The 25,993-nt window shown below is 44.8% G+C and overlaps 1 protein-coding gene across 5 annotated transcripts in view; it reads left to right on the top strand.

The window, feature by feature from the left end:
• SPTBN1 (spectrin beta, non-erythrocytic 1) overlaps window positions 1-23,298 on the top strand; it is a 181,897-nt gene extending 158,599 nt beyond the window's left edge. For 2 of the 5 annotated variants that reach the window (XM_033124640.1, XM_033124643.1), the window contains 13 exons: window positions 528-658; window positions 1,922-2,126; window positions 2,509-2,883; window positions 7,239-7,483; window positions 8,651-8,789; window positions 9,581-9,665; window positions 11,479-11,675; window positions 12,781-12,893; window positions 13,648-13,711; window positions 18,065-18,303; window positions 19,488-19,661; window positions 21,147-21,189; window positions 21,984-23,298. In XM_033124640.1, coding sequence (XP_032980531.1) covers window positions 528-658; window positions 1,922-2,126; window positions 2,509-2,883; window positions 7,239-7,483; window positions 8,651-8,789; window positions 9,581-9,665; window positions 11,479-11,675; window positions 12,781-12,893; window positions 13,648-13,711; window positions 18,065-18,303; window positions 19,488-19,661; window positions 21,147-21,189; window positions 21,984-22,199 — 2,226 coding nt within the window. In that variant the 3' untranslated portion in view covers window positions 22,200-23,298. Of the gene's footprint in view, window positions 1-527; window positions 659-1,921; window positions 2,127-2,508; window positions 2,884-7,238; window positions 7,484-8,650; window positions 8,790-9,580; window positions 9,666-11,478; window positions 11,676-12,780; window positions 12,894-13,647; window positions 16,009-18,064; window positions 18,304-19,487; window positions 19,662-21,146; window positions 21,190-21,983 lie in introns of those variants that run through there. The other 3 variants (XM_033124642.1, XM_033124641.1, XM_033124644.1) reach the window with 2 other exon arrangements.
• Window positions 23,299-25,993: the final 2,695 nt, after the last annotated feature.

The following is a 25,993-nucleotide window of genomic DNA, read 5'->3' as shown; positions in this document are numbered from 1 at the left end:
CTTGTCTGAATCCTGATATGCCATTGACAGTGGGTCTTCCTGGCTTTTTTTTTTTTTAATGGAAATTTGCCAGAGTCCTTCTTGCTATCTCTAGTGATGGGGTTACCTAAATTTTACTTACAGCATACAAGATGCTTCAGAGACCGTTTGCAAGTATTTTCAGGTTCCAGAATGCTGTCATCTGCGTACCTGTTAGTGGACGAGGAGTCTAGCCAGCCAGCATACACTTGGTGTGCCTGGGCTTGCCTCAGGGGTCTTAGTCATGCTGCGTTATCTTCGTGTTGCCTTTCACAGAGTCCTTCCACAATCCAGGCCACACTGATGCTTTTGAAATGCTTCTGTGTTCCAGCACCCATGTCACACTTCTGGCTTTTTTCTTTCTGATGGTCCTGCCTCCTGCCCCTTCCCGCCCCCCACCCCCCACCCCACCGTCCCTCTGTCCCCGCATGCACTTAACCTGTCTCCCTTTAAGGTGACATCAGGCCAGAGGGGAGGGCTGTGGTTGTGACAGTCCCCCCTCTTTGCAGGATGAGCAGAGTGCCGTCTCCATGTTGAAGAAGCACCAGATTTTGGAACAAGCCGTGGAAGACTATGCAGAGACGGTGCATCAGCTCTCCAAGACCAGCCGGGCCCTGGTGGCCGACAGCCATCCGGAGAGGTGACTGCTGTTTTGTAAAGATGAGGCCAGGCTATCAGTTCCTCCCAGTAAGGGCCTCTTACTTCAACCTGTGCAAAAAGAAATGGTAGCATTCATCTTGAGTAACTGGTAACAGATCTTTGGGAAACACGTTTAAAATAAACCCAGTAGGCCTATGCTGAATGGGTAGGGAGAACCACTATATAGGAAATTGCTCTTGTCAGTGAAATGTCTCCTCTGGTCAAGGCCCTGTTGAAAGATTATTGGTGTCATTAGTCAGAAGTACAGATTGATTCGCACAGATATGGGTTATTAAAGCACCTACCTGTCGGTCGAAAAAGTCATCCAGTTTAGGAAAGTAATTACTAGTTTTAAGAGGAACGGGAGACAAGAATACATAGACCTAAATACAAGGACCGCCAGGGAGAACAAAAGGATCCCCCCTCCTAATTTTATACATCAAGTCCTTAGAACGCCTTCGGAATTAAAAAAGAAAAGGTGAGTGTGTGGTAGTCCAGTGTACCAGGTTCCTGGATACACTTCAGTGGCAGTCATTTTAGCCTCTCTGTGTATGTAACTGCCTTCTATGACTCAGAAAGGAAAGGAATCGACTCGATGTGTTATCCAGGCACATTGGAGATGGGATAATGGCTGTGTTGGTGTGGGAGGCCCCTTCAGGTGTCTGTGATTAGGATTCCCAGGAAGGTGGCTTTCCTTGTCGACAGGGACAGGCTCCAACAAGTCCTGTCTCTGCTTTCCTGCTACAAGACAGTCATCTTGGGGAGAAGTTGGAGGCAGGGAAGGGGATGCAACACACCCAGGACCCACCACATGGGAACAGCAGGGCCTGCCCTCCTGGCGGGCAAGAGCATACAGCCCGCAGCAGGTAGAGGTGTGTGCCAGACGGGCATACCTGTGTCCCTTGGCAGCATGGTACCTGAGAAGGGAAGGCGGCTCCTGGGTTTGGCATTCACGTTTAACGTCAGAGGAAACCCTGACTTACAGAGCCAGCAGTGCAGAGTACATTTCTCTCCCCTCCCTCCATCATTACTCAGGATGGCCTTCGGCCATGATTACTGTGTTTTGTTTACATGTTGGCTCATCATCACTTGAAGTCAAACTTTTGAGTTTTATTTTTTAGGCTAAATAAGTTAACCGGAAGTTTCCTTCCTGAAATTTTATATAATATGCTCTCTTGGCATTTCCACCTCGTTTTGTTTCCTCCCTGAAGGAAATTTGACATTTAAGGTCCTTTTCCCCCCCACTGCCCTCCCCTCCTTTCAGTGAGCGCATTAGCATGCGGCAGTCCAAAGTGGATAAGCTGTACGCAGGTCTGAAAGACCTTGCCGAAGAGAGGAGAGGCAAACTGGATGAGAGGCACAGGCTGTTCCAGCTCAACCGGGAGGTGGACGACCTGGAGCAGTGGATCGCTGAGAGGGAGGTGGTCGCGGGGTCGCACGAATTGGGGCAGGACTACGAGCATGTCACGGCAAGTACTCTGGGGAGGGCGTGAGTAGTGGTGCAGTGAGTGATGGGCCTGGTAAGCTGTTTGCATTCTTTGTGAGCAGATAAAACACCTTGAACTCAAACCAAAGGTCACGGGATGTAGTTTCAACTCTGTTTATCAGTGAGCGACATTGACTTAGGTAGTTTAATCCCTCTACACTCCCTTCTTCGGTAGTAAAAAGAGATGAGTGCCTTACTCAGCTGCAGTGAAGAAGAAGGAAGCCTGACGGATAGGAGGTTTTAGAGCTGAGATCTGTTGTTAAGTCATGCATACCACGCATTTGTTTTCAGAGAGGTTCATGTGATCAAGAAATAAAACATTCATAATAGTCTCACTGATTTCTTTGCACTCATCTCCGTTTCAGATGTTGCAAGAACGATTCCGAGAGTTTGCTCGAGACACAGGGAACATTGGGCAGGAGCGCGTGGACACGGTCAATCACATGGCAGATGAACTCATCAACTCTGGACATTCAGATGCCGCCACCATCGCTGAGTGGAAGGATGGGCTCAACGAAGCCTGGGCTGACCTGCTCGAGCTCATTGACACGAGAACACAGATTCTCGCCGCCTCCTACGAACTGCATAAGTTTTACCACGATGCCAAGGAGATCTTTGGGCGCATACAGGACAAACACAAGAAACTCCCTGAGGAGCTGGGGAGAGATCAGAACACCGTGGAGACCTTACAGAGAATGCATACCACGTTCGAGCACGACATCCAGGCTCTGGGCACTCAGGTGGGTGGGGGAGCTGCCCGGGGGTGGTGGGAGGTTTTCATTCCATACAGTCTTTGTGCATCTCTGAGCATCTCTCTCCGTCCCTTGGCTCCTCAAAACAGGTCTCAGTGAATGGCCTAAATTAAGTGCATGTGTGTACATGTACACGTTTAAAAGGCTCCATTTGAGAGAACGTATCAGTCCATAAAGTTCTAAGTTTGCCTCCTTTGCAGACCTTGTTAGATGAACGTCCTCGTGATTCACATAAAGAAACCAAATGCACACGCACACAAAATTTGTAAGTTATAGGCCTTCTCATCAACTCATCAACAAGAACTTGTAAGTTATAGACTTAAAACAACAAACAACAAACAAACAAGAATTTGTATTATGTTACCATGTTTCCCCGAAAATAAGACCTACCCCGAAAATAAGCCCCAGTTAAGATCGCCAGCCAGACGGACGCATTTAGTACGTTATGACGATGTTCCAGAAGAAGATGACATGACTGTGTTTGAATAAATATAGATTGTTGTACATGAACAAATAAGACATCCCCTGAAAATGCATCCTCATGGGTCTTTTGGAGCAAAAATTAATATAAGACCAGGTCTTGTTTTGAGGAAAACATGGTGTAAGACCCAGCATCTAGAATAACTTGCAAAATAAGGCCTTATTATTTCCCATCAACCAGGGTCTGAGTTACATATCCGGCCAGAGGGAAAACGAGATTCTGAGATTTTAATACGCCTGGCCTGTTTTCCACCAGTGTGAAACAGCTAACATTCAAACTTTGTTTAAAAGATGTTTGACAAAGTGATGACAATGTAACAGTAAGAACCTGTAGTGTAATCACTCTCTAGTTTGCTCTCTAATCTCTGCACTGTTCTTGTTTAGTTTTATGTTTTTTGGGGGAAAACCAAATTGACTCTCTTTCCCTCTAAATTTCATGGTTCTAGAGGAGAAGTCAGTTTATTGAAGATAACAGCCCTTCGTATATCGGGGGTTTTGTTCTTGTCTGGTAAGAGCACATTGATAATCTAGTGCAGGGGTCTTCTGTAGAATCCCAGATAACTATTTTCAGCATCGTGGGGCATAGTAGGCCCTGTTGCAACTACTCATCTGCGCCATTGTAGCATAAAGCAGCCACAGACAATATGAAAATACGGGTGCATGGCTGTATACCAGTAAATACTTCTTTATAAAAACAGGCACCCAGATTCAGCAGCTAGGGGCTGACCCCTGATCTGCCGCATCTGCCTTTCCATTCTTCGGTGTGCTTCGATTTTGTTTTGTGGAGGGACCACCATCACTACCATTGTCTTCTCAGTTCCCCTCGATTTGCCCCTTCCAGAAGCAGAGGGAGATCACAGTTGGGGCTCCGTTCAGATTGAGTGCTGCAGCTCTTCCACCAAGGAGGCAGAAGGTGTCGAGAGATTGTTTGAAAGAGCTACGTGGAGCGGCTGAGGGCTGCAGTACCCAGAATGTATTGTAATAGAGCCCACCATGCATTGTAAGGGTTTCCAGTCTTTCCTTCAGACCAGCTCTGTGAAGACTTGCCATTGAAAAGCTTGTCAGCTTCCCGTTCAGAGGTTTTCATTGCACATAAGGTCCTGGAGCACCGTACGAGTGCGTGCGGCTCCAGACGATGCAGTCTGATGTGTGGTGAGAGCAAGGGCAGACCTGCTGTGGATTAGGGCCTGCCGCTGTGTGTTGTTGCTGTGACTTAAATTCACCTCTCTCAGCTTTAGTCCCCTAGTGGATTGAGGATTGAGGTGATGCTTGCAACACATTTGCCACAGCAGGAGCTCTACTGATGTTCTCTAACCATTGTGATGTAACAAAAGCTTAGGGGAACTTTCGGAATGTCTAGAGACTGAGCTAGAACACACCTTACCGTCAGCAGGTCTTTCCTCTACACCTGTCAAATTATTTAGTTCTAGAACTTCAAGAGACTGCAGAGATGAGGGAGCCCATCTACGGTCCAGTAGCATCCACGGCAGGAATCTATTCCCTCAAGCCTGACAGTCTCCATCCATCTCACTGTACCTGCTGGGCTAGGCCTTAGAGCTATGAAAGTGCGTGCCTCCCCTGCCACTTTGCAATTATTGACCCAGTCCAGGTTTATTATAACAGAATTAGAGCACAAGGGAAGCCTCAGGGGCAGGTTCCCAGAAGCCGGTGGCGTTTCCTCCTTGGCTGGTTTATGCGTGGTGCCATCCTGACCTGCCCCCGTCGTTCTCCATTCTGTATGGGGGCAGTGGAACATGAGGACACAATACAATATTTGCACCCAGTGATGGTCTTCAGTAACTTCCCAGATCAGTAGTTAACTCTTGTGGGAATTTTCACTTTTGCTATCCTTCTCCACCTTGCTTTTTGTTGTAAGAGCAAATTAAAAACAACCAGAGGCACAGACAAGGGTTTTTTTCTTTTACTTGTTTGGTTGGTTGTATAGGAAATTAGCTTTTTAAATAATTCCCTAGGAACTTGCTCTTTGTAATTTGAGTCATACCTGAGTCATAATTAAAGAATATTTCCAAAAGTCGCTTAGAATGTGGAAATTCAGTTACCATGGGAAACAAACCCCTTTGATTCTTCTTTGCGTCTTTTGCAGAAACTTCTTTTCCATACCTACCACTACCTAAAATCCTTCTGTGTATTCGTGGTCAGTAATCCACCTCCCTCAGGCCGCAGTGGCATCTTCCCTCATCCCCTTTCACCCCACCTGCACCCCCCATATGGTATCTTCCCAGATGTTCCCTCACAGACAGCTAAAGGCTCCTGTCATCCCCAACGAGTATTGTCTGTGGACTTGGATCATACAGCTTATCAGTAAATGAAGATTCCCCCATATGTGTACATTTTTAATTAGACATTTTATACAGGGCACTGGTAATATGTACTTTACATAAGGCAGGAGAAAATTTTAAAATATAAAATAGCCACAGTTATTCTTAGGTTGTTGCAAAAGTAATTGCAGTTTTTGCAATTATTTTTAACCTTTTAAACCGCAATACTTTTGCACCAACCTAATAGTTTCTCTTGTAAAGACATGTCTCTCTTCTATCTCTCAAAAAAAAGTAAAGCCTATTCTTGATTTTTTCCCCCTTTTTACACCGAAAGTATGTATTATGCACACTGTCTGCACTTTGCTTTTTTTCACTTTGCCATTATCTTAGACCACTTTGTACATGAGCATAGAGAGCCCTCCCTCATTTTCTCTCTTAAAAATTTTTAAATTAAAATTATTTTTCAATTATAGTTGACACTGACTATTATGTTAGTTTCAGGAATACAGCACATTGTGATTAGACAGTTACGTAACTCACGAAGTGATCCCACCCCTTTCTTTCTCATAACTGCATAGGTGCCTCTTGTATGGATGTGCCTTCGTTAATTTAACCAGTCCCTCAGAGGGGACATTTAGTTTAGTTTCACCCTTTGTGCTTTTAGACAATGCTGTAAGAAATAGCCTTATGTGCATTTCATTTCCTGAATGTATAAGAATATATGTAGGATAAGTTCTCCGAAGTGAGATCATAAAACCAAAAGCACGTACATGTGGAATTCTGATGGATGCTACCCATCTGCCTTCTGTAGGAGCTGTGTGGTCTGTTGTCCTATCAACAGTGAATCATCCCACCAGCACATAAAGCATCCAACTTGAATTGTTGCTATCTAGTAGATGACAAATTGCAGTATCTCTGTGTAGCATCTTTTCATGAGATCCATTTGCATTTCCTATTCCACAGTTTTTGAAATTTAAATTTTGAAATTTGCCTAGTTAAAATTTTACCTTCTTTGACTTCATTCCATTTTTTTTTCCCCCAACTCTATTAAACGCTGCATTGTTATGTGTTTCAAGTTGGAACGTCCCACTGTGAGAGCTCTTACAGGTGGTAGGTATGTTGTTTGCAGCAACAACATCACATAGCAATGGCAAAGGTGTTTTCAGAATGTGTTCCTCATGGCAGTTTCTCATTCATGATAAGAACATCGTCTTTACCCTGAAGGAGCAGATTCTGTGTTTAGTTTTTTACTATATCTGGCTATGTACCATGTGTTTTCGCTATTATCCTCATACCCCTAGCCACCTCCAGGGTAGCTTTCCCGACCAGTTTCCTGTCTGCCTTCTCACAGCGTTTCATCTGTTACTGTCCATGCAGAACTTAATAATGTAGTTCAAGACGTTTATAGTAGCGTTGGGATTTTGTGACTTGGATCTCCCTGATGAAATTGTGAGCTGCCCAGGGGTCACGGTGCTCCCCTTTAATGTGTAAGCAGAACAGTATATGACATGTGTGAAGGCAGTGGGGGGAATATAGAGGGAAGGCCCACCTGTCTGACCTGGCTGTCTCCCCCGGGCTTTGCAGGTGAGGCAGCTACAGGAGGATGCGGCCCGCCTCCAGGCAGCCTATGCAGGTGACAAGGCTGACGACATCCAGAAGCGGGAGAACGAGGTACTGGAAGCCTGGAAGGCCCTGCTGGATGCCTGCGAGGGCCGCAGGGTGAGGCTGGTGGACACGGGGGACAAGTTCCGCTTCTTCAGCATGGTGCGTGACCTCATGCTGTGGATGGAGGATGTCATCCGGCAGATCGAAGCCCAGGAGAAGCCAAGGTAATCCTCCCGGCATCCTGGGCAGGAGGAAATCCAGCTGACTGACCCCGGGTGATTCACAGATGGGATCTTCCAGGGAGAACCGTGGGTCATCCCTGAGAGCTTGGAGGCCAGAGCAGAATAGGGAGGAGTTTGCAGGGAGCCACTTCAGTTGTCTCCTGCATGCACTTGCCAGGGAATGAGGGGTCCCGTGTTGTCGGGCCCTCCCTGTTTCTCCCCCACCCCGCCCTGTGTTCCACACTCCCCCAGGCCCCCCTGCCCTCGTCTGCGGACCTCATGCAGCCAATTTCTTGGGCGTGACTAGCTCTACCTCATCATCTGGATGAGATGGCTTTGCTGAGTTCTTTTTCTATGTTTGATTAAAGACCACTGTGTCCCTTTTCACAGACATTTCTAAAGGTGTCTCTTAAGCCTCAGCATCCGCTTTAGTGGTGTTGTAAGATGATTACTTAATATTTGTTCTGTGTCCTCTGGCTGTGTTTCATGCATAGAAGTGAAGGGAAGCTAATGGATGAACAAGCAGGTTCATGCACAATTTCCAGTTCATCCCTGCCAGCCCAGCGCCCACTGTAATGGAGAAGTGAACTGTGTCCCAAGAGAAAATATATATATAATTTATAAAGCAACTCTTTCCTAGATCAGGATTTTCCAGTCGTAGGTTGTGATTCACGAGAAGCTCTCTCGGCATTAGCAGTCATTGGTTCCTAAGCTGGTTCCTGTTCTCTCTCTTCATGTCTGAATAAGGAGGGGTTATCAGCTGCTGTTTTGAACACATGTGTCTTGAACCTTTGGCAGCTAACTGGGGTATGATTAGGGGTGCCTGTTGTTGCCTCTGAACCTTCTTAAAGAGAATCTGAACTGCATTTCAAAGTAAAAGTCTGGACAGAAATCCAGTGGTTTTTCCAGCATCTGTACTTTGAATTATTATGGTGCATGCTTGTGTGTGCACACACACGAGAATAGCCTTATTCTGTACATTAGGTTGCATAGCTGGTCCTGAATTATACTGTCGTCATGCTCTAGCTCCAGTGACTCAGCCTGAGCTCAGACTGTGAATCAGAATTTAAAGGCAAATGGTTTCCTTCAAATAAATGACGTGTTTTGAAACCTACACATTTATTTGAAAAGCTTGCGCTCCTAAAGGTGATATCATTTGTCTCATTTTAGAGATGTATCATCTGTTGAACTTCTAATGAATAATCATCAAGGTATCAAAGCAGAAATTGATGCTCGTAACGACAGTTTCACAACCTGCATTGAACTTGGGAAATCCCTGTTGGCGAGAAAGCACTATGCATCTGAGGAGGTAGGATGCCACTTGGCTTTGGGGCCACGGGGTGAAGGTAGCTGTGTTAAGATGTTAAATGACTATATGTTGTGGGTATATATATGTGTGTGTGTATGTAGACACACACATACACAGAAATATATATTTGCATTCATATATACCTATGCACATACTTACATATATATTTCAAAACTTCTTGCTTTTTTTCCTGTGTGTATAAGAAAAGATAAGTTCTTAGACTCTGGGCACAGAGCCAGTAAATGTGTGGTACAGCAGACAATTTTTGAAGACCCTGAGCTGAGGTTTCGTCCTCTGTCGCCTTCATCAGTACTCTTCCTGGGTGATACACCCTCTTCTCTGTCACATGTGCCCTGGATCTGTTTGTTCTTTAGCGGGTGTTGCTACCTCCACTTAGTACGATGGTGATAAAGTGGTAATGGTTAGTCAGTGTGTGGCCCCCTTCAAAGGATTGGACGTTCTCTCAGAGGTCAGGGCTTTGCCCCTCTCACTGTCCCTCTGCCTGAGGGTTTGCCATAGGGAGCCCCTAGGTTTGGAGGGGGCTCAGTGCATTGTTAGTCTCCTTATAACCAAGCAGCTTTGGGTGGAGCCCCGTCTTCCTCCCAGCTTCCCCTGCATTTCTCTCCTCTCCCAGGACGCAGGCACACTCAGCAGTCCTTAGATACTGCCTGGCTTAGTGGTGGTCTCTACAGAAAATGTAATTTTCTTATATGAGTGGCCTATCAAGGGGAAAACTAGGAGGAGGTGCTACATTCTATTAAGATGTCCCTGGGATCCTTCTTTTCTCACAGATCAAGGAAAAGTTACTTCAGTTGACGGAAAAGAGAAAAGAAATGATTGACAAGTGGGAAGACCGATGGGAGTGGTTAAGACTGAGTAAGGACATATTTGGTTTTTCTCTCTGCTTCTTCTGGGTGTCCGTTGAAAGCATACAAGTTAATTTTCCTGCTTTAGTTGATTTGATGTGGTGTTATCACCTAATGATGTTTGGAGTTCTAAATGCTTCTTTTTTTCAATGCCCCATTTCACCATTCCATGCTAAGTATTTTTAAGTAGTTCCCTGTGGCATGTTTATTGTTTTTTATTTTTCATCTTAAAGTCATGTCAGTGTTGTAAATGGGGTTTGAGTGTTCTTTAGGAACAGCATTGGGGTGACAGAACTTGGTATCCCTCGGGGAGAGCACAGAAGCACCCTCCTACTCTATCTTAAACAAGAATTAGTACCGCAGAGCTGAGAACGTGGGAAGTTGGCCTGATTAGGTCTTACATTTGGTTTTCAGCAGAAGGATGAATAGAAAGTAAAAGCTAATAACTATGAAGGTTTTGCAGTGAACTGGGCATTATTCTAAGTGTTTTATATATATGTTTCTGTATTTACTCCTACTCTGGGGTAGATTCTACTTTTAATCTCCTGTTATAAAGGAATAGATGAGCTAACACAGAGTTTATAATATTGGGAATAACGTTTAAAAATTGGTATGAACACTGAAACTAGCCCAACTCAAGCATTATTTGCCCTCCTTTGCCATTCTGCATTTGGGGCTCTGGGCTCTGTCCATTCGCAGACACCAAGGGTGCTTACTAGAAACAGAATCCAAGAGACTTTTTCTAAAAGGTGTATAAAAGATCTAGTGAAGGCACTTCACCCTGTTGGGCCCAAAACCCTCTTTTGAAAAAGAAATCCCACTTTTGACCATTCTTTGGATAAGGATTTGGTCTGTAAATTTTGAGAATTCCCAGGGTAGGTTCACTTCAGTTCAACAAAATGCCTGTTCACCCCACTGTGAACTTGTCACCAGCTTGTATGCTGGGCATACATGGTGAGGTGACAAGTCCCTAGTGGCGTGGCATCTTCTCCTTGTGGCTGTGTTGGGGACTAACAGGGTGCCGAAAGGAAACAGCCGGCAGCTTCTGGGGACAGTCCATTTCTTACCCGAATGGTCCCAAGCTTTGCTGCTGGAGATGTAGGAGAATGAATGTTAGCCACAGCATAACGCCCCGAGTTCTAACCTGCCTTCTCGTAGCTGCAGTGGAAGTCGGGCTCTGTTTCCTCACACGTGAAGGAACAGAATGAATACAACGAAAGCCTTAGCCCATATCATCCCCACTTTATATAGTGCTCCCCATAACCTTCTCTCCCTCTTACTCTCCCCCCAAAAAAACAGAGCAACCCCAAAAAGGATGATTTATGAATGCCTGCTCCATCAGCATAATCTGGTTGGTTGTGTGTAGATTGTGAATTCTTGCCGGGCCCTGAGGCTTATCTCACTCAAGTACGGCTGAGGGAGCAGAGTATATACCCTCTGGGCCTGCGCTGTCCAGTGTGGCCCTTGAGAACCTGAAACGTGACTGGTCCCTGGATGTACTCTAAAAATACACATCAGATTTCAAAGACAGAAGAACAAAAGTGAAACGCATCTCCCCCATTTTTCATACTGGTTACATGTTGGAAATGATAGCGGTTTGATATATCAGCTTGTCTAAAATATGCTTTCGAAATTAATTTTACCTTTTTCTTTTCAATGTGGCTGCTAGAAAAGTTAGGGTCGCATATGAAGTTCACGTTACACTTGTAGCGCTGATCTAGACTATAAACTGGTTGTGCAGGCAGCTGCCACCAGGGGGCAATGCCATCTCTGACTCCCAAGTCACCCTGCTCACCAGCGCTCACTCTTGGTACCCCGCGCAGTTTTGGAGGTCCATCAGTTCTCAAGGGACGCCAGTGTGGCCGAGGCCTGGCTGCTCGGACAGGAGCCATATCTATCCAGCCGAGAAATAGGCCAGAGCGTGGACGAGGTGGAGAAGCTCATCAAACGCCATGAGGCTTTTGAAAAGTCTGCAGCAACCTGGGACGAGAGGTTCTCCGCCCTGGAAAGGCTGACTACGGTAAGAGGCTGCTGGATGCTGAGGTCCTTGGTCTTTTGGTTTTCATGGGAAGTCTCTTCTTCCTCCCTACCTGCTAGACTGGGGAATTCATGTAATTACTGTTTTTAAAAGCTTACTGAAACTGCTGGCTTTCCTGGTACTGGGCCTGGGGAGACAATCCATGGCTACCCCCACCCCCCCACCCATCCCCAGTCGTTTCCTGGGCACCTAGATTTATAGTAGCTGCCTGGGAGTTGATTGATTGGGGTTTGCTTTTCTCCTTTGATCTGTTTTTCCTCCTGTATCGCATAGAAGCTTTGGTTTCTAGGGAACATAGCCTTATAATTTTTTTTCAGAACTTCAGAATTAGAATTCCCATCATCCTAGCTTAATCCTAGACCACCGAAAATCTCACCATTCCTGATAATCTCTTCTGCCAACACAAGGCCTCAGAATAGGGATTTGTTCACTGGTGTTTCCTCTTCTCAGACACTTGCACTCCTGGTAGAAAGCTGATTCTTTGTAGTTTATATAATGGTGTTCTTTCTGATTTCTGCAGTTCTGGGGACTTAAAATGTACCTGAGTACTCTTGTGCTAAAATGGAATACTTTTCGTGCACGCATTTTGCTCAAGAAATGGCTTAGTTTCAATTAGACTATTCTGTGGCCTTTTAATGTGGTGTTTGGGCTTGGCTGAACACAAATCCCTACCACAACACAAGAAGCCTCTTGAGAATTATTGCAGCTCTGTCTCAGTGGTGTGTGTCTGAGCTCCGATGGGAAGTCCAGCATGCTCAGGTAACTTTCTTCCTAAGCAAAGTTGAGAGCTGCATATTTCATTTAGAAAATTAAACCCCGCGTCTCCCAGGAGGCACACAGACAAGTCACAAGAATTCTGCCAGCCCATAAAACAGACCTGTTTCGTCACTCAGACCTCTGTTTCCTGTAGTTTTGAGTCGTTGCTGCAGTTCTTCTGACCCTAAAACTGTTTTGTGTAGGATGTTAGCGCTTCTGTTGGCCAGTGTAGAAACCTCAGGCTGCAGGACTTCCTGGGTTCATCTAGAATGCTTTCCTTAAAAGAGGCAGAGTTTGGGGCTCTGCTGAATGTCACCATGTCCTCCTTCAGTTGGAGTTACTGGAAGTGCGCAGACAGCAAGAGGAAGAGGAGAGGAAGAGGCGGCCGCCTTCGCCCGAGCCGAGCACGAAGGTTTCTGAGGAGACTGAGTCCCAGCAGCAGTGGTGAGTCACGGTACTGCCACCAGCGTCTTAGCTTTAGTGGCCAGTGAGGTGTAGGGAGCAGGTTTTCCAAACCTGTGCTATGCTAGGCCTAACCACATATCCTTCCTATCGATTACTTCTGTAGAATTTTTAGAATCTGTATAGTCAGCTTCTGAATAACATTTGAGAACGCTGACTTGTCCACAGTCACATTGCAGAAGTGGGATGTAGATGGCACCCTCTCTGCTGCACACGTGTGTGTATACACACACACACACACACACACACACACACACACGTGTGCACACACACTCAGACTGTCCATGTGATTAAATGGATGCAGTGAACTACCTAAGTTCAGGTCATTGATTTTTGTGGTGATGCTTTTGAAAGTTCTGGGTGACTTCACATGAGGGACAGAAATTATTCTCTATTTCTGAAAGGCTGCATGCTTTGCTCTTGTAAGAGCTCCATGACGTGACAATGCCTAATGCTGCCTTCAGAGTGAGGGGGTGTGCCTGCAGTCTTGTGCTCTGTCTAGAGTCGGTTTGAAACATTTGGAAAGGTTTTCTTTTAAAAAATTAGATTGTATTATATAAAAGAGGGTTGCATGTGTTTCTCTGAGAGAAAAGCCTATAATAAGATTGACTGATGTTGTTCTTCCCATCCTCTCTTATTGTTTTTCTTCACTCCTTCTCTTTCTCTTCCTTTTCTTCGCTCCCCTCCCTTCCTTCCCTTTCCCTCCGCTGTCCTCTTTTCCCCCTTTACCTAACAGGGATACTTCAAAAGGAGAGCAAGTTTCCCAGAATGGTTTGCCGGCCGAACAGGGATCTCCACGGGTTAGTTACCGCTCTCAAACCTACCAAAACTACAAAAACTTTAATAGCAGACGGACAGCCAGTGACCAGCCATGGTCCGGACTGTGAAGTTCACTACCATTTGTCAAGAACCACTCTTTCCAAATCCTGTTGGTTTGACCTTTTGGCTTCCATTTCACCCACAGTGTTACAATTTTACTTAATTCATAGCCTTCCTTGGTTTCATATTTGTTTGCGTTTAATTCATGTTTATTTGAGTCTTTTAACTGATGGATGCTCAGTTGCCTTATAGCAGCATACTTATCTTTTGTTTATTTATGTGAGCTTTTTACTTTATTGAGATTTTGCAGCAAAAGCCTTACATGAGTAATTGAAATTTAATGAGATTACAGCAAAATGAAGAAAACTAGAATCTGACAGGTATGACGTATCCAGTTATACTAACAGGGTGCACTACTGCGCTACGTGTAGCCCCCTTTACAGATGTTATTAACCTACAATAGTTTACTAGTAACTAGGAAGACGGATGTGTGAGGAAGGAGGTTTTCAGTACTGAGTACCTAAAGTCAGCTGTGTGACATTCTATGAAGGATATGTATTCATTTATTGAGAACAACAAGGACAAAAAAGGATGTTGGATCTACCTGGGAAGCTAATTTAACTTTTAGGTGCAGAATCTCAAACGTTTTGAGACGCTCCGATCATTGGTTACTTTTGACAAACCAGTTCCTCTCTCATTTTTTTCTGCCAAGTCCTGAATGGAGAATTCTAGGCTTACTTGCCTCAGAGAATGCAGCCAGCCTCGGGAGTAAAATGCCCTCTGACTGCTGCTGCCACCTGTGCCTTGGTCACTGCCGGCACTGCCGGGGTGCCTGCGGCAGGTGACAGCGATTCTCAGCATGTTTCGGAAGCCTGCCTCCCGGACTTCCAGGCCTGTCCATTCAGTCGATGACTTCAGGGTGTCAAACTGTTTTAAGTTTTTCAAACAAATGGAGCAGAAGCCATTTCGGTTCACCCTGGTTACGTGAAGGATGCACGTGGTGGACCATCCCTAGGAGCAGTTGGACGCTTCCCGGCCTCCTGGCTTCAGAAGGACTTTCAGTGTCTCTGTAGACAGAAACTCCGTTGTATGTCTCATACGGATCTTCTGATTCGTTTTTCATTTTCTTGTGAAAATGAAGTTCTTTTGCAGAATTCTCTACTAAGGAATCTTTTAGGATGGCATTTATCAGACCACCAGGCAGGGATTGAAAATATTTTAATAGGAATTCTGTTCCTCAGGAATAAAAGCTAATGAAGGAGGTGATTTCCTGGTACTGATAAAGACAAAACCAAATCCATATTACATCAAAGCCTGTGAGACATTCACTTGCTCATTTGCCATATTTAGATGTTCGTGGAATCAGAAACCTGTTTTGATATGTGTTCTCCATGAGTTAAGTCCAATTTGTCTTTTCATTTCATGATGCATGTCTTTTTTTTTTTTTCCTTTTGTCAGGATAACATCATATAGCATCTTGTTTGTGTTTCCTTATTTCTATGTACATATCTATCTACTTGTGATTGTAGATGGGTATATAGATAGATGCCAAGCTTCTTAAATTCTGGGGGTAGTGTGCACCATTATTGGGTCTCTGCCTTAAAACACACTAAATTCCATTTTAGAAAACAAAACACTGCTATATCTTCGGTCCTTAAGGAGCCCTGACGTGTTTCTGGCTTCAAATTACATGTGTCATTGATCTATATGTATATGTGATGTTTCCATATATATGTTTAAATATTTTGTATCATCAGGATTAATACCCAGTTTTATGCTTTTTGTATTCAGAAGATCAAAAAAAAAAGCACACAAGGAGTGCTCTGATGTTTTTGGCATTTGTTCTCATGCTTATTTTTATCTAGATTTTTTAATTGTAGCTTGCCAGAACAAATTTTTAATTACAATTGGATTGTATTGGAAGAAGAAAAGCCTTTTTATTCTTTTGACTTATGGTGCAGAGACTCAAGTTAATGAACTTGAAAATAGTGTTGCTTCATGCACTTAGAAAACCAATCAGGTGTTTCTTGTGCTACTAGTTGTCACGTTGCATTTGTGTTCACCTCTTGATTTAAATATCTCAGGTGTACCCAGCCACTAAAGCACTCTGAACTAATCGCTAAAGAGAAGCAACATGGGGTGGGGGGAAAGGGGTGTATTCATGTGTACCCACTGTTTGGTCATAGCTATGATTTGCTTTTGATGTTTGTCTCTAGTGGTGTGTTGTCTGTTGGCATGCTTAAGCACATGTCCATTAAAATTCATTTTGTTCCTTTTATTTTCCTTGTTTTCTTGGTTAGTGGTTCATTTGCATAAACATTAATTGTCTCTGCATACTGGTTTGGGGTTTTCTCTTTCCTTCTAACTCCAAAGAAAAAAATTTTTGCTGCAGAATTTACCCCAGAAGAGGCTTCCCCGGCCTTCACCTGCCTTGAAGTCTGACCAAGTACGATAAATTTTAGCCTTTTTTAAGTAAACAGCCCTCTATCCAGGTCATTGCTGTCACTAGAAGTTTTCGAGTCACACCTGCAGCACTAATTTTTTTTAACCTGACTTCTGTACACACTAACCCCATGTCTCCCTGGACTCACGCCTGGCACAGGCCTTCCAGACCAAACTCATACTTCCTCCCCACCAGAAGTTTCCTGAAATCTTTACACTAGAACAGATTTGTCAACTTTAAAATCCATTCAATCTCTTTTGACTCGGGGTTTTTGTTTTTTGTTATTTTCCCTCCTGCATTTCTCCTTTAAAAAGGAAAAAGAGAAATATTCACATAGCCTATTGCTCCTACAGGCTGTCCCTTGCAAGGCCAGGATAATCACCATGCATTTCCCCTCCCCCATGCCTTTCAGCCCTAAGAATCCATTTTCCACATTGCTCTGCAGATAAAGGGTTCTAATCAAAAATACCCTTAAAGCGAATAACCTCTAGTCTCATCCTAAACCTGGATGCCAATGGTGATAGTTTGTATAGACGGACTATGAACTTTGGACTCCTGCCCAGCCACTTAGATAAGAGCGAAATGAATGAGAGATCCAGTTCCTGAGAGTTGACATATCTGAGTGTTCACGTAGTGGTGGCCAGTCTGCCGTTTATCCTGTTGAGGTTGTTGCTGCTAATTTGGTGTCATTTTGGTTCTGGGCAGCAGTGGTGGGGGACATATCTAATGAGCGTTGCCATTGACACCTCCATGTTTGTCCGTGTATGAGGGGAGCAGGTTGTCTGTAATCCACTAAAGCGTCAGCCACCCCCAGCTTTAGTAACTCGCTAATCCCACACCCTGGGTGTATCAGCCAGCGGCTGCTACAGTTAATGGTACACAGTTGATGGTACACAGGCTGAAAACGATAATGAATGGAGACCCTACTGCATTTCCCAAGCCGCAAAGCCATGAGGGTTACAATATAAATGAGCTGGGGAAGGAACAGCTCCCGAAGACGTCTCCAGCCTGAAGGGTCAGAGCCACTGGAAGCCTGGCTGTCTCTGGGCTTTCTCGTCTCAGTGCAGCAAGGCACCGTGATCAACAACACGTGATGGGGAAGGCCCTGGTTCTGTCTTTGTTTGGGGGTAAATAGCTGTGTGGTGTTGAGTGACTGTGATTGGCTTTTCCAGCTCCTTTAACACAAACTACAACCCACTCACGATACAACTTCGGCAGATGTGGTTAAATTGATGTTTGTTGACTTGCCTCATTTCCTTCCAGCTCTTAAGTTCCAAAGTCTAACTGGGATGGTAGATGTGAAATGCATGATTGTCGTCCTAATTTTTGCATGTGTTTATGACGATATGTTGAGGGGAGGGGGGGAAAGCCAGAGAGCATTTTCAGAAACCAAAGGTCTTTCCTTGTCTTACTTTGGGGGAATGCTGTGTAGTTCTGATAGAATTGTCTATCCATCTGTTTGTGAATGCCCTTTCGCTTACACTTCTAGCCCTTCTGGTGGTGTCCTTGATTGTAAGGTGGCTGCTGTATAACGTCCACTCTCTCATATTTAATATGTGTGATTGTTACCGTTGTCCTTTTGTTTTAAAGTAACCATGAGGAAATGATCTGAGTTACATTAGAGAAAATGGATTGATCAGAGGAGCAGAGTGCAGTAAAACTCATACTGGCATTTCGCTTTTCTCATTTCCCCGTAAACGGGCGGGCATTAATCCCTTCCCACCTTCTAATGTCCTTGGTGTCCAGCTGGCTTTGTGGGGTGTGTGATGGTTTTACTGTACTGCCTCGATCGGTGCCAGGCATTTATACACAGCCACGTGTGCGAGTCAGAGCGTATGTGGTCACTCCCTGAACCACGGGGTTAGCTGACTAGCCTCTCCGCTGTCCCTAGATGGCAGAAACAGTGGACACAGGCGAAATGGTCAACGGTGCCGCAGAACAGAGGACAAGTTCAAAAGAGTCCAGTCCCATCCCCTCCCCTACCTCTGATCGCAAAGCCAAGACTGCCCTCCCAGCCCAGAGTGCCGCCACCTTGCCGGCCAGAACCCAGGAGACGCCTTCGGCCCAGATGGAAGGCTTCCTGAATCGGAAGCACGAGTGGGAGGCCCACAATAAGAAAGCCTCGAGCAGGTAACAGCAGCAAAGGCTGAGGCAGTGAGATGGGAAATCCACCCGTTCAAGGTCAAGGCAAGCCGATCTTGAGTTGGAAGGGGAGCGTAGTATGTACAGTAGTATAGTGCATCTATGTAGTTAGTGGATTTGTTCATAGCTTCCTGGGCATTACATTCTTAGGACTGACCTTGGAAAGTGGGAGTCGTGTGCTGCTTTCTCACTGAGAGGAGGAAGAGTTAAGTGTGGATAGAAACAGCAAAAAGGGGTGCTGCTAGATTGAGGTTGCCTCTTCCCTACAGTGAAATGATTTCATGGTAGTTTTCCTCTTTGTGGGATTTTTGTAAGACATTCACCATTTCTCCTGCCTTGTTTCCATATCAGTCTTTATATTCACTATCTCCCCATAGCTCTACTCCTATCATCTCTGTTTTAGAGACGAGAAAACTGAGGCCCTGAGAGAGTAAAGCTCACTCTCTGTAGACACCTAGTAAATGGCATAGCTGGGGTGAAACTCAGGGCTCACTCAACAGCCTGTGTGCTTAACCAGTAAACCAGACTGCCCGGGACCCCCATGTACATTTGTACAGATTGTGCTTTAAACAAGGAAATCCAGTCTGAGCTGCCATCCTCATTGAGGACAACATAGTAGATTTATTTAATACACGCAGATGGCTGTAACGTATCTTCTAATAAAATCACTGTATTAGGACAGTTTGCCTTATGGGGGAAAGGCTACCTTTGTCTAGTTCATCCAAAGGTACCATAAGTAGTAACGTCCCTGGATCTGCCAACCATGTAAAGAATGAAGCTGAGGTGGAAGAGCTGCTCAAGGCCGGGCATGTTTCAGATGAGCCTGGGCTGTGCCCCCTTGCCACAGGAGAGTACTATAGCAAGGAATACCCAGAAACCTTTTCCCATCAGAGCCAAGAGTTACTTTATTGACTACCAGAGGGCACCGTGTTTTCCCCCAAATCCAGAGAAAGAAATCACCCTCAGAAACCTGCCACTGCAGCACCCTGTGCCGTAACCCAGGAGTCCACAGAGGCGTTTTGTTCCGTTCATTTAGTTGTAGCAGATTTTTAGGAAGGGCTTTTAATAAGTCACAGCGCTTTGTGTGCGGATCACTTCTGTCTTGAATAAAGTCTTGATTCTCTCAGGGAGTGTGGTATAGAAGCTTGACGTTCCCTGTCTTTACTGCTCAGGTCCTGGCACAATGTTTACTGTGTCATAAATAACCAAGAAATGGGTTTCTACAAAGATGCAAAGACCGCTGCTTCCGGAATTCCCTACCACAGCGAGGTCCCTGTGAGTTTGAAAGAAGCCATCTGCGAAGTGGCCCTTGATTACAAAAAGAAGAAACACGTGTTCAAGCTAAGGTGAGAGGGGCCGGTGCTTCGTGTTTGTGGCAGAGTGGGTGTGTGTTTATCGTCGCCCGGAAGGTTGGTTTTCTTAGGTACTGTCATCAGTTGGTTCTACGCCTCTGCCATTTAAAAAACAAATCACCAAGAAAGTGACTGGCCGGTTTGGCACACCTCTTGGTTAGGGTCTTTGAGAACTGGCCAGTCCCCAGCTTCCCTGTGGTTAAGGGAGCAGCTGAACACTGAAGAAAAGGAGCTTCCATTTTTTATAAGCTGGCGCTTACTGTTCCCTAAGAGAAGGTGAGCTATTTACATTTCACAATTTAAGGGTAAGTTTAGAAAAATAGTTTCCCCGTCTTTTCAGCTTATCCGGACTCAGGAGATGCTGTTCATTGCTCGTGAGCTATCTGGTGATGGGTCAAGGGAGTTACCCTGGAGCTGGATGGAGACCAGTAGGGAGGGCGTGTGTGGGTCCTGGAGCCCTGTGCTCCTCTGACTCGCCCAGCCGCCTCTAGAACCATCCAGTACCAAATGTCTCCACCCTGTAGAACACGGACACCTCCCCACAGAGTGGAGCCAAGCTCAGGATTTCTGCTTATGCTTGGAAATGGTCAGAATAACCATATCAACTTTTTAAAATGTATGTGCTGGTGGGTAGGACGTTACTCAGTTTAATGATGCTTTGATCCGTTGCTCTGGGATCCGAAAAGCATCGGTCTTCGGTTACGTGTTGCGCGCCGGTTGGACGAGGCCAAGGAATGCACATGCACGAGTTTCAAATGGTGTCGAGCTTTGTCGAGCACGGAGGGCCTTTCGGGACTGGGAACACGGTCATTGTCAGACAAGGTGCAGACAGCGTGGCTCCCTGGCTCCCTCCCTCTTTGTACTCCCGATGCAGCTTCAGAGGGTCAAGGTACTGGCCGAAGGCGCCTGCCCTCCTCCCCACCGGCAGCGTCCCCTTCCTCCTGACAGCAGCGGAGTGAATGAGTGAGTCCTCCAAGCCAGGGGCTCTCGGTGTCAGTTTCTTTCGTTCCAAGACATACATAAGAAGAGAAAATCTAAGAGACCGTTCCTGCATGTCTGTTCAGAAAGTGGTGTTTGTAAATGTGGGGGATTGCAAGCTCAGTAACAATTTCAAAAGGGCTCATAAATTTTAAAGAGCTTTCTCTTGAATTCAATGTAGAGCAGTGGTCAGGCATCCAAGTGGTCTTTGCAACAACAAAGCCGTATATTGCTTCATTTGGGATTTTATTTTATCCTTCCAATGGCTTAAAATAACAGGTTGCCTGTGTATATTGATCCAGCTACGTAGCTTTTCGATGTCCAGGGGCCCACTGCCAGCCAGTCCTGTGCAGGTCCCAGACACGGGACGTATGCAGAGCTCTGATGGGCGTTTCTGGTGTGATTCCCATGGCCCACTTGTATCCCACGTAGAATACGGGAGTTGGGGGATTTTGTTTTTTCTTTCTTATTTTGTGACTGACGTCTTCCTTCACATTACAGACTAAATGATGGAAATGAGTACCTCTTCCAAGCCAAAGACGATGTAAGTTTCTAAGATTTTTTTTTTCTCAAATCCTTAAGAGTTTGCAAGTGTCTGTGCGTGATAAGCTTTTCATGTAATGTACTTCATATAACTGATAATCAGTGATGGCTTCTGTCACCTGGGCTCCATCACTGACACTAGCAGGTGTTCGGTTTTCCTTCTGTCTGTAGGGGGCAGTGAGTGTCATCTCGCTGTCACCTTGCCATGGCAGGAGAGCTAGCACAGAGTCCTCTGAAGTCCAGGGAGGAGAACCTGCCCACCCCTCGCAGTGGATAAGGCACAGTGAGGTGGTCCCAGGACTGGACGTGGATCTTGATGTGCCCAGTCAGGAGCCTCCCCGCTGCACCCCACTGCCTGTAACCTCCCATTTCCTGGTTGTGCTGCACCTGGAGGGAACAGCACGTGTAGTGCTTTATATTCGAAAAGACTTCTGTTAAATTTTACAGTGTTATATGGCAAGTCTATTTCAATCTAAAAAGGAAAAGGAAAAAGCAGCTTCTAGGGTCGGACCTGATACCCCACAGATGGAGACCAGTCCTCCAGCACTTCTAAGTTTGTAGGACTATATACTAAAGTGATGACCTTCAGGTGCCGTAAAACTGAATTCTCATGAGAGTTGAAATATGTTCCCGATCCTGATAAAGCAGAGGTTTGTCTAGGAACTGTGTACCTGAGTTAGCACTGTTCCCAAGCCTTCCGACCGACAGAGGCTCAGGTGGTCGTGCAGTTGCAGTGAGCGCATTTCGTGCCCGTCCTCTTAGCTGAGTCTCAGTCGTGCCTCCTCCTTTGTCCAGGATGAAATGAACACGTGGATCCAGGCCATCTCCTCTGCCATCTCTGATAAACACGAGGTGTCCGCCAGCACGCAGAGCACCCCAGCGTCCAGTCGGGCACAGACCTTGCCCACCAGCGTCGTCACCATCACCAGCGAGTCCAGTCCCGGCAAGCGGGAGAAGGACAAAGAGAAAGACAAAGAGAAGCGGTTTAGCCTTTTTGGCAAAAAGAAGTGACTCCTTTTCCTTCACCTCCTGTCCTTCTCTTACCTTTACAGTGAAATTCCAGCATGCAAGCTCAGAACCAACACATTACTCTCTGTGCCTAATGTTCCTCAATGTGGTTTTTTTTTTTTTTAATTTATAGAGCATTTCTGGGGGTAGGGTGGGGAAAATACACCTAAACACTTTATCTCCAAGCTACAAAAGTTTGAGGTGCAGAGGGAAGACCAGATTTTTTTTTAAATGAAGTTATATAGATTAGATCTCAATATTTAAACTGTTCCTCAATTTTGTGAGGCTGTGTTGGAAATAACTCGCCTCTAGTGCTGTTGGTAATGCAAGGCAGCGGTGCTTAAACAATACTTCCTGTGCTCCCCTGAGACAAAATGTACCAATTTCCAGACACCATTCTCTTCCATTTACTTCCAGTGGTTACCTTGAGTCTTGAGTATCAGAAGTGCCCACGATGGGACTAACCCTGATTAAACAGATCTTGTATTAGGATCTTGCTGCAGCCATAGCGCAGCCCCATGTTAACTCTACAGACCAAACCGTTTGTATCTGGCAGCACTTACTAACACACAACATGCGGCTTTTCTGCATCAACTGCGACGATGGTCAAGAATGTCAGTATACAAGAAAGAATAGAAAACTGATACTGTTTTAAATCTGTAATTTCAATTTTTTTTTTTTGCTGAAATACATTATATTGTATGTTTGAGATAATTCTAGTACAAAGTATAATAAAACTAGATGTATAATAAACCCTTTAAATCATTGGTAAGTGTACAAGTGGAACTGAAGCATTTACTGGACAAAGTAATGTTACTCTAATGGTTACTCGCTCTTGCGTTGCCACACTGTGTTATAATTTGCTTCATTACCTTGCTATTTGATACATAGTGTGCATTTTCTCTGTCACTGTAACGAATTGTAATGACAAATTTTCATCTTACTGCACAATCACAATGGCATTGATAGGAATGAACTCCAGAGGCTGGGCCTGAGCAGGACGTGGTCACTCCGGCCTGGTGCTCAGTCGTAGGACCTGTACCTCTCACCTTTTGCCCTATCTGTTAAATATATGCTATGTCATTAAATGCTTTTAAATCTAGCACGGTGGGTAATTGTTGTTTTTCCTCTCCTGCGTGCACGCTGTGTAGAGAAATTGCAAAGCAAGAAATAGCAATGGGAAACGTGAGTCTCTCTGGGTTCCTGTTTTGTGCTCTTGTGCATGAATGGTGTACCAGCCTTGAAAACTGCAGTGACCAGAATAATGTGTATAGAATGTTTCACAGCTACACATCCAGGTTTTAGCTTTTATTTATAAAGAAGTTATCAGAAAGCTTCTGAGGCAGGGGTTGGCAAATTTTTTTCTGTAAAGTAAAAAGCCAGAGAGAGTTAAGTATTTTAGGTTTTGCGGGCCATATTCTGTTGAAACTCTGCTGTTGTGTAATACAGAGGCAGCCATTGACAATAGGTGTGACTAGGTGTGGCTGTGTGCCAGTAAAACTTTGTGGACACAAACTTGGATTTAGTAAAATTTTTACATGCCACACAATATTGTGCTTTTGATTTTTTTTTTTAAACTTCAAAATGTGAAATCTGTTCCACACAGATCATACAAAAACAAACGACAGGCCAGATTTGGCCCATGAGCCAAGTTGGTTCATGCTGCATAGGGTCATGCTGCATAGGGGTGCTATTCTTGTCCCATTTTATCTGTCCTGTTGACTCCGTATCGCCTGCATATTTTCTTATGTGAAGCAGCAAGGGATGCTAATGTTACCGATTTTCAGTAAATCATCTGCAGAGGCTCTGCCTAATGTGACGTGAGTCCTGGGCTCCACAGCTGACTGGCACTGGAGCTTTCTGTGGCCTCTTAGTGATCTGAGACCTCACCATCTCCTCCCCCGCCTTGCACATGTACCCAAGGTTATTTATCTCACCGTGACACTCCCTTGCCCTTTACTCAGGATTGGAATCAACTTGTTCAATTCTCAGCACATGAACCTGTGACCAAAATGTTAAAAAAAAAAAAAAAAAAAAAAAGCATCTTGGGAAATAATCATTGATTACGCCCTGCTTTTGACAAAGCCAGGCAGGCCACGCTCAAATAACCAGCAATGCCAAAATCCCATAAAACATACATTCCCGGGGCATTTTGCCCAGAAGTCCGGAGAGTCACCAACCCCAGACTGTGAAGCCTGGGTTTGGTGTGCGTGCTGAGGATCCACTGAGGCCTGAGGTAGAAGATGATGGGCAGTAGGAGGGAAAGCAGCAGAAGGCTGGTTTGTGGGGGTCACCAGGACCCAATGGCAGCAGACGGGGTTAGAAAACCCTAAACGAGACTTTTGCACTTGCAGAAGTTACAGGCCATAGAGGATCACGAGCGTTAGTCCTGTCAGGCAAATAATGGATTTTTTAAAATCCTACACTATTTGAGGATTGTGCTCATTTACTGCTATGATGTGCTATTTTCCTTTAATTTTGAGTGATACAGGGTGGGTGATAATACTGGCCTCTATACATCTGAAAAGTGAGAAGCAGTGAAGTAAGACTGTCAGGATATGAAATGGGCATTCTTGATTAAAGGCCACTTGCATCACAGCTGAACATCTGAAGTTGGAATGCATCTTCAATTGGTGGCACCTCAGTGTTGTGTTTTCTTGGGGGTACTTAGAGTGAGGATGTGTCTTACAACCCATGGCATCTACAGTTGACCAAGTTGAGTATCAGACTGGGTGATGGATACATTGTTATCTTGTCACCAAGTTTTCAGCACTTTAGATTTGGTTGTATATGAGGGTCCTATGATATTTCCCTCTGGATACATTGTTTTAACTTGTTAGTTGGAATACTTATTTCCTTTCATCTAGCAGTAGAATTCATAGAGGAAAGGGAGAATAAATGCTTGAGTCTTCCCATTATTTGAACTGACTTTTCTAATGGTGACCCTTAACCCTGAAAGCCATAAAAGGAGAAGGTAAAACTTGTGTCCATCAAAGCTGAGGATTTATTTCACCATTGAAAGTCATGGTGAAATCTTTCACTTCCATTTTCCAACACTAAAAACCATCAATGAAATTATCATTTTTTGAAACTTAAAACTGTCCCATCATTTGTCTGGTGGAAGTGCTTTGAAGTTGGCTTCCGAGTCCTTTTGCTGCAACCCTGGTAATAATTTGGTAACTTCCTCCTTATCTGGCACGAATAGATGTCCCAGGCTCATCCAGTGCATTTCTTTCCCCGAGACCTGCGATCAAGTTCCTCTAAGATTCCCTGGTTTATTTTAGTGGAAAATAGTATTCCAAAACCATAATTTGTGTGCTAGGAATCCTTGTTGCTACTTATTGGGTTGGTCCTGGTTTCTAGGGAGAGCGGAGGAAAAAAAGTAGCTCATAAGTTCATACTCAAATTCAGGATTACAGGGTTTTTGTAACATTTCCTGTGTTACAATCTTTGTCACTTGGAGAATCATGGCTCTCAAGGATACAGGGGGCATAGAGTTAGAAGATCCTATAATTAATAACTCGTGCTTTATCCCATATTACAGAACAGAATAGTGAATACTAATAACCACCATCAATGTAATTTTTTAATTTTAATCTTTGTATTTTGTGATCACTGTAGATTCACACGCGATTCTATGAAATAATTCAGTATCCTTTACCCAGTTTCTCTCAGTGGTAACATCTTGCAAAACGATAGTACAGTATCACATCTAGGATATTGACACTGATTCGGTCAAGATGGAGACCATTTCCATCACCACAAAGATCCCTCCTGTTGCCCTTTTATAGCCACAT

Source organism: Rhinolophus ferrumequinum, chromosome 13 (assembly GCF_004115265.2).
Source record: "Rhinolophus ferrumequinum isolate MPI-CBG mRhiFer1 chromosome 13, mRhiFer1_v1.p, whole genome shotgun sequence".
NCBI classification, from domain to species: domain Eukaryota; kingdom Metazoa; phylum Chordata; class Mammalia; order Chiroptera; family Rhinolophidae; genus Rhinolophus; species Rhinolophus ferrumequinum.
The sequence above is the reverse complement of the archived record's forward strand: the minus strand, read 5'-3'. Positions and strand labels throughout refer to the sequence as shown.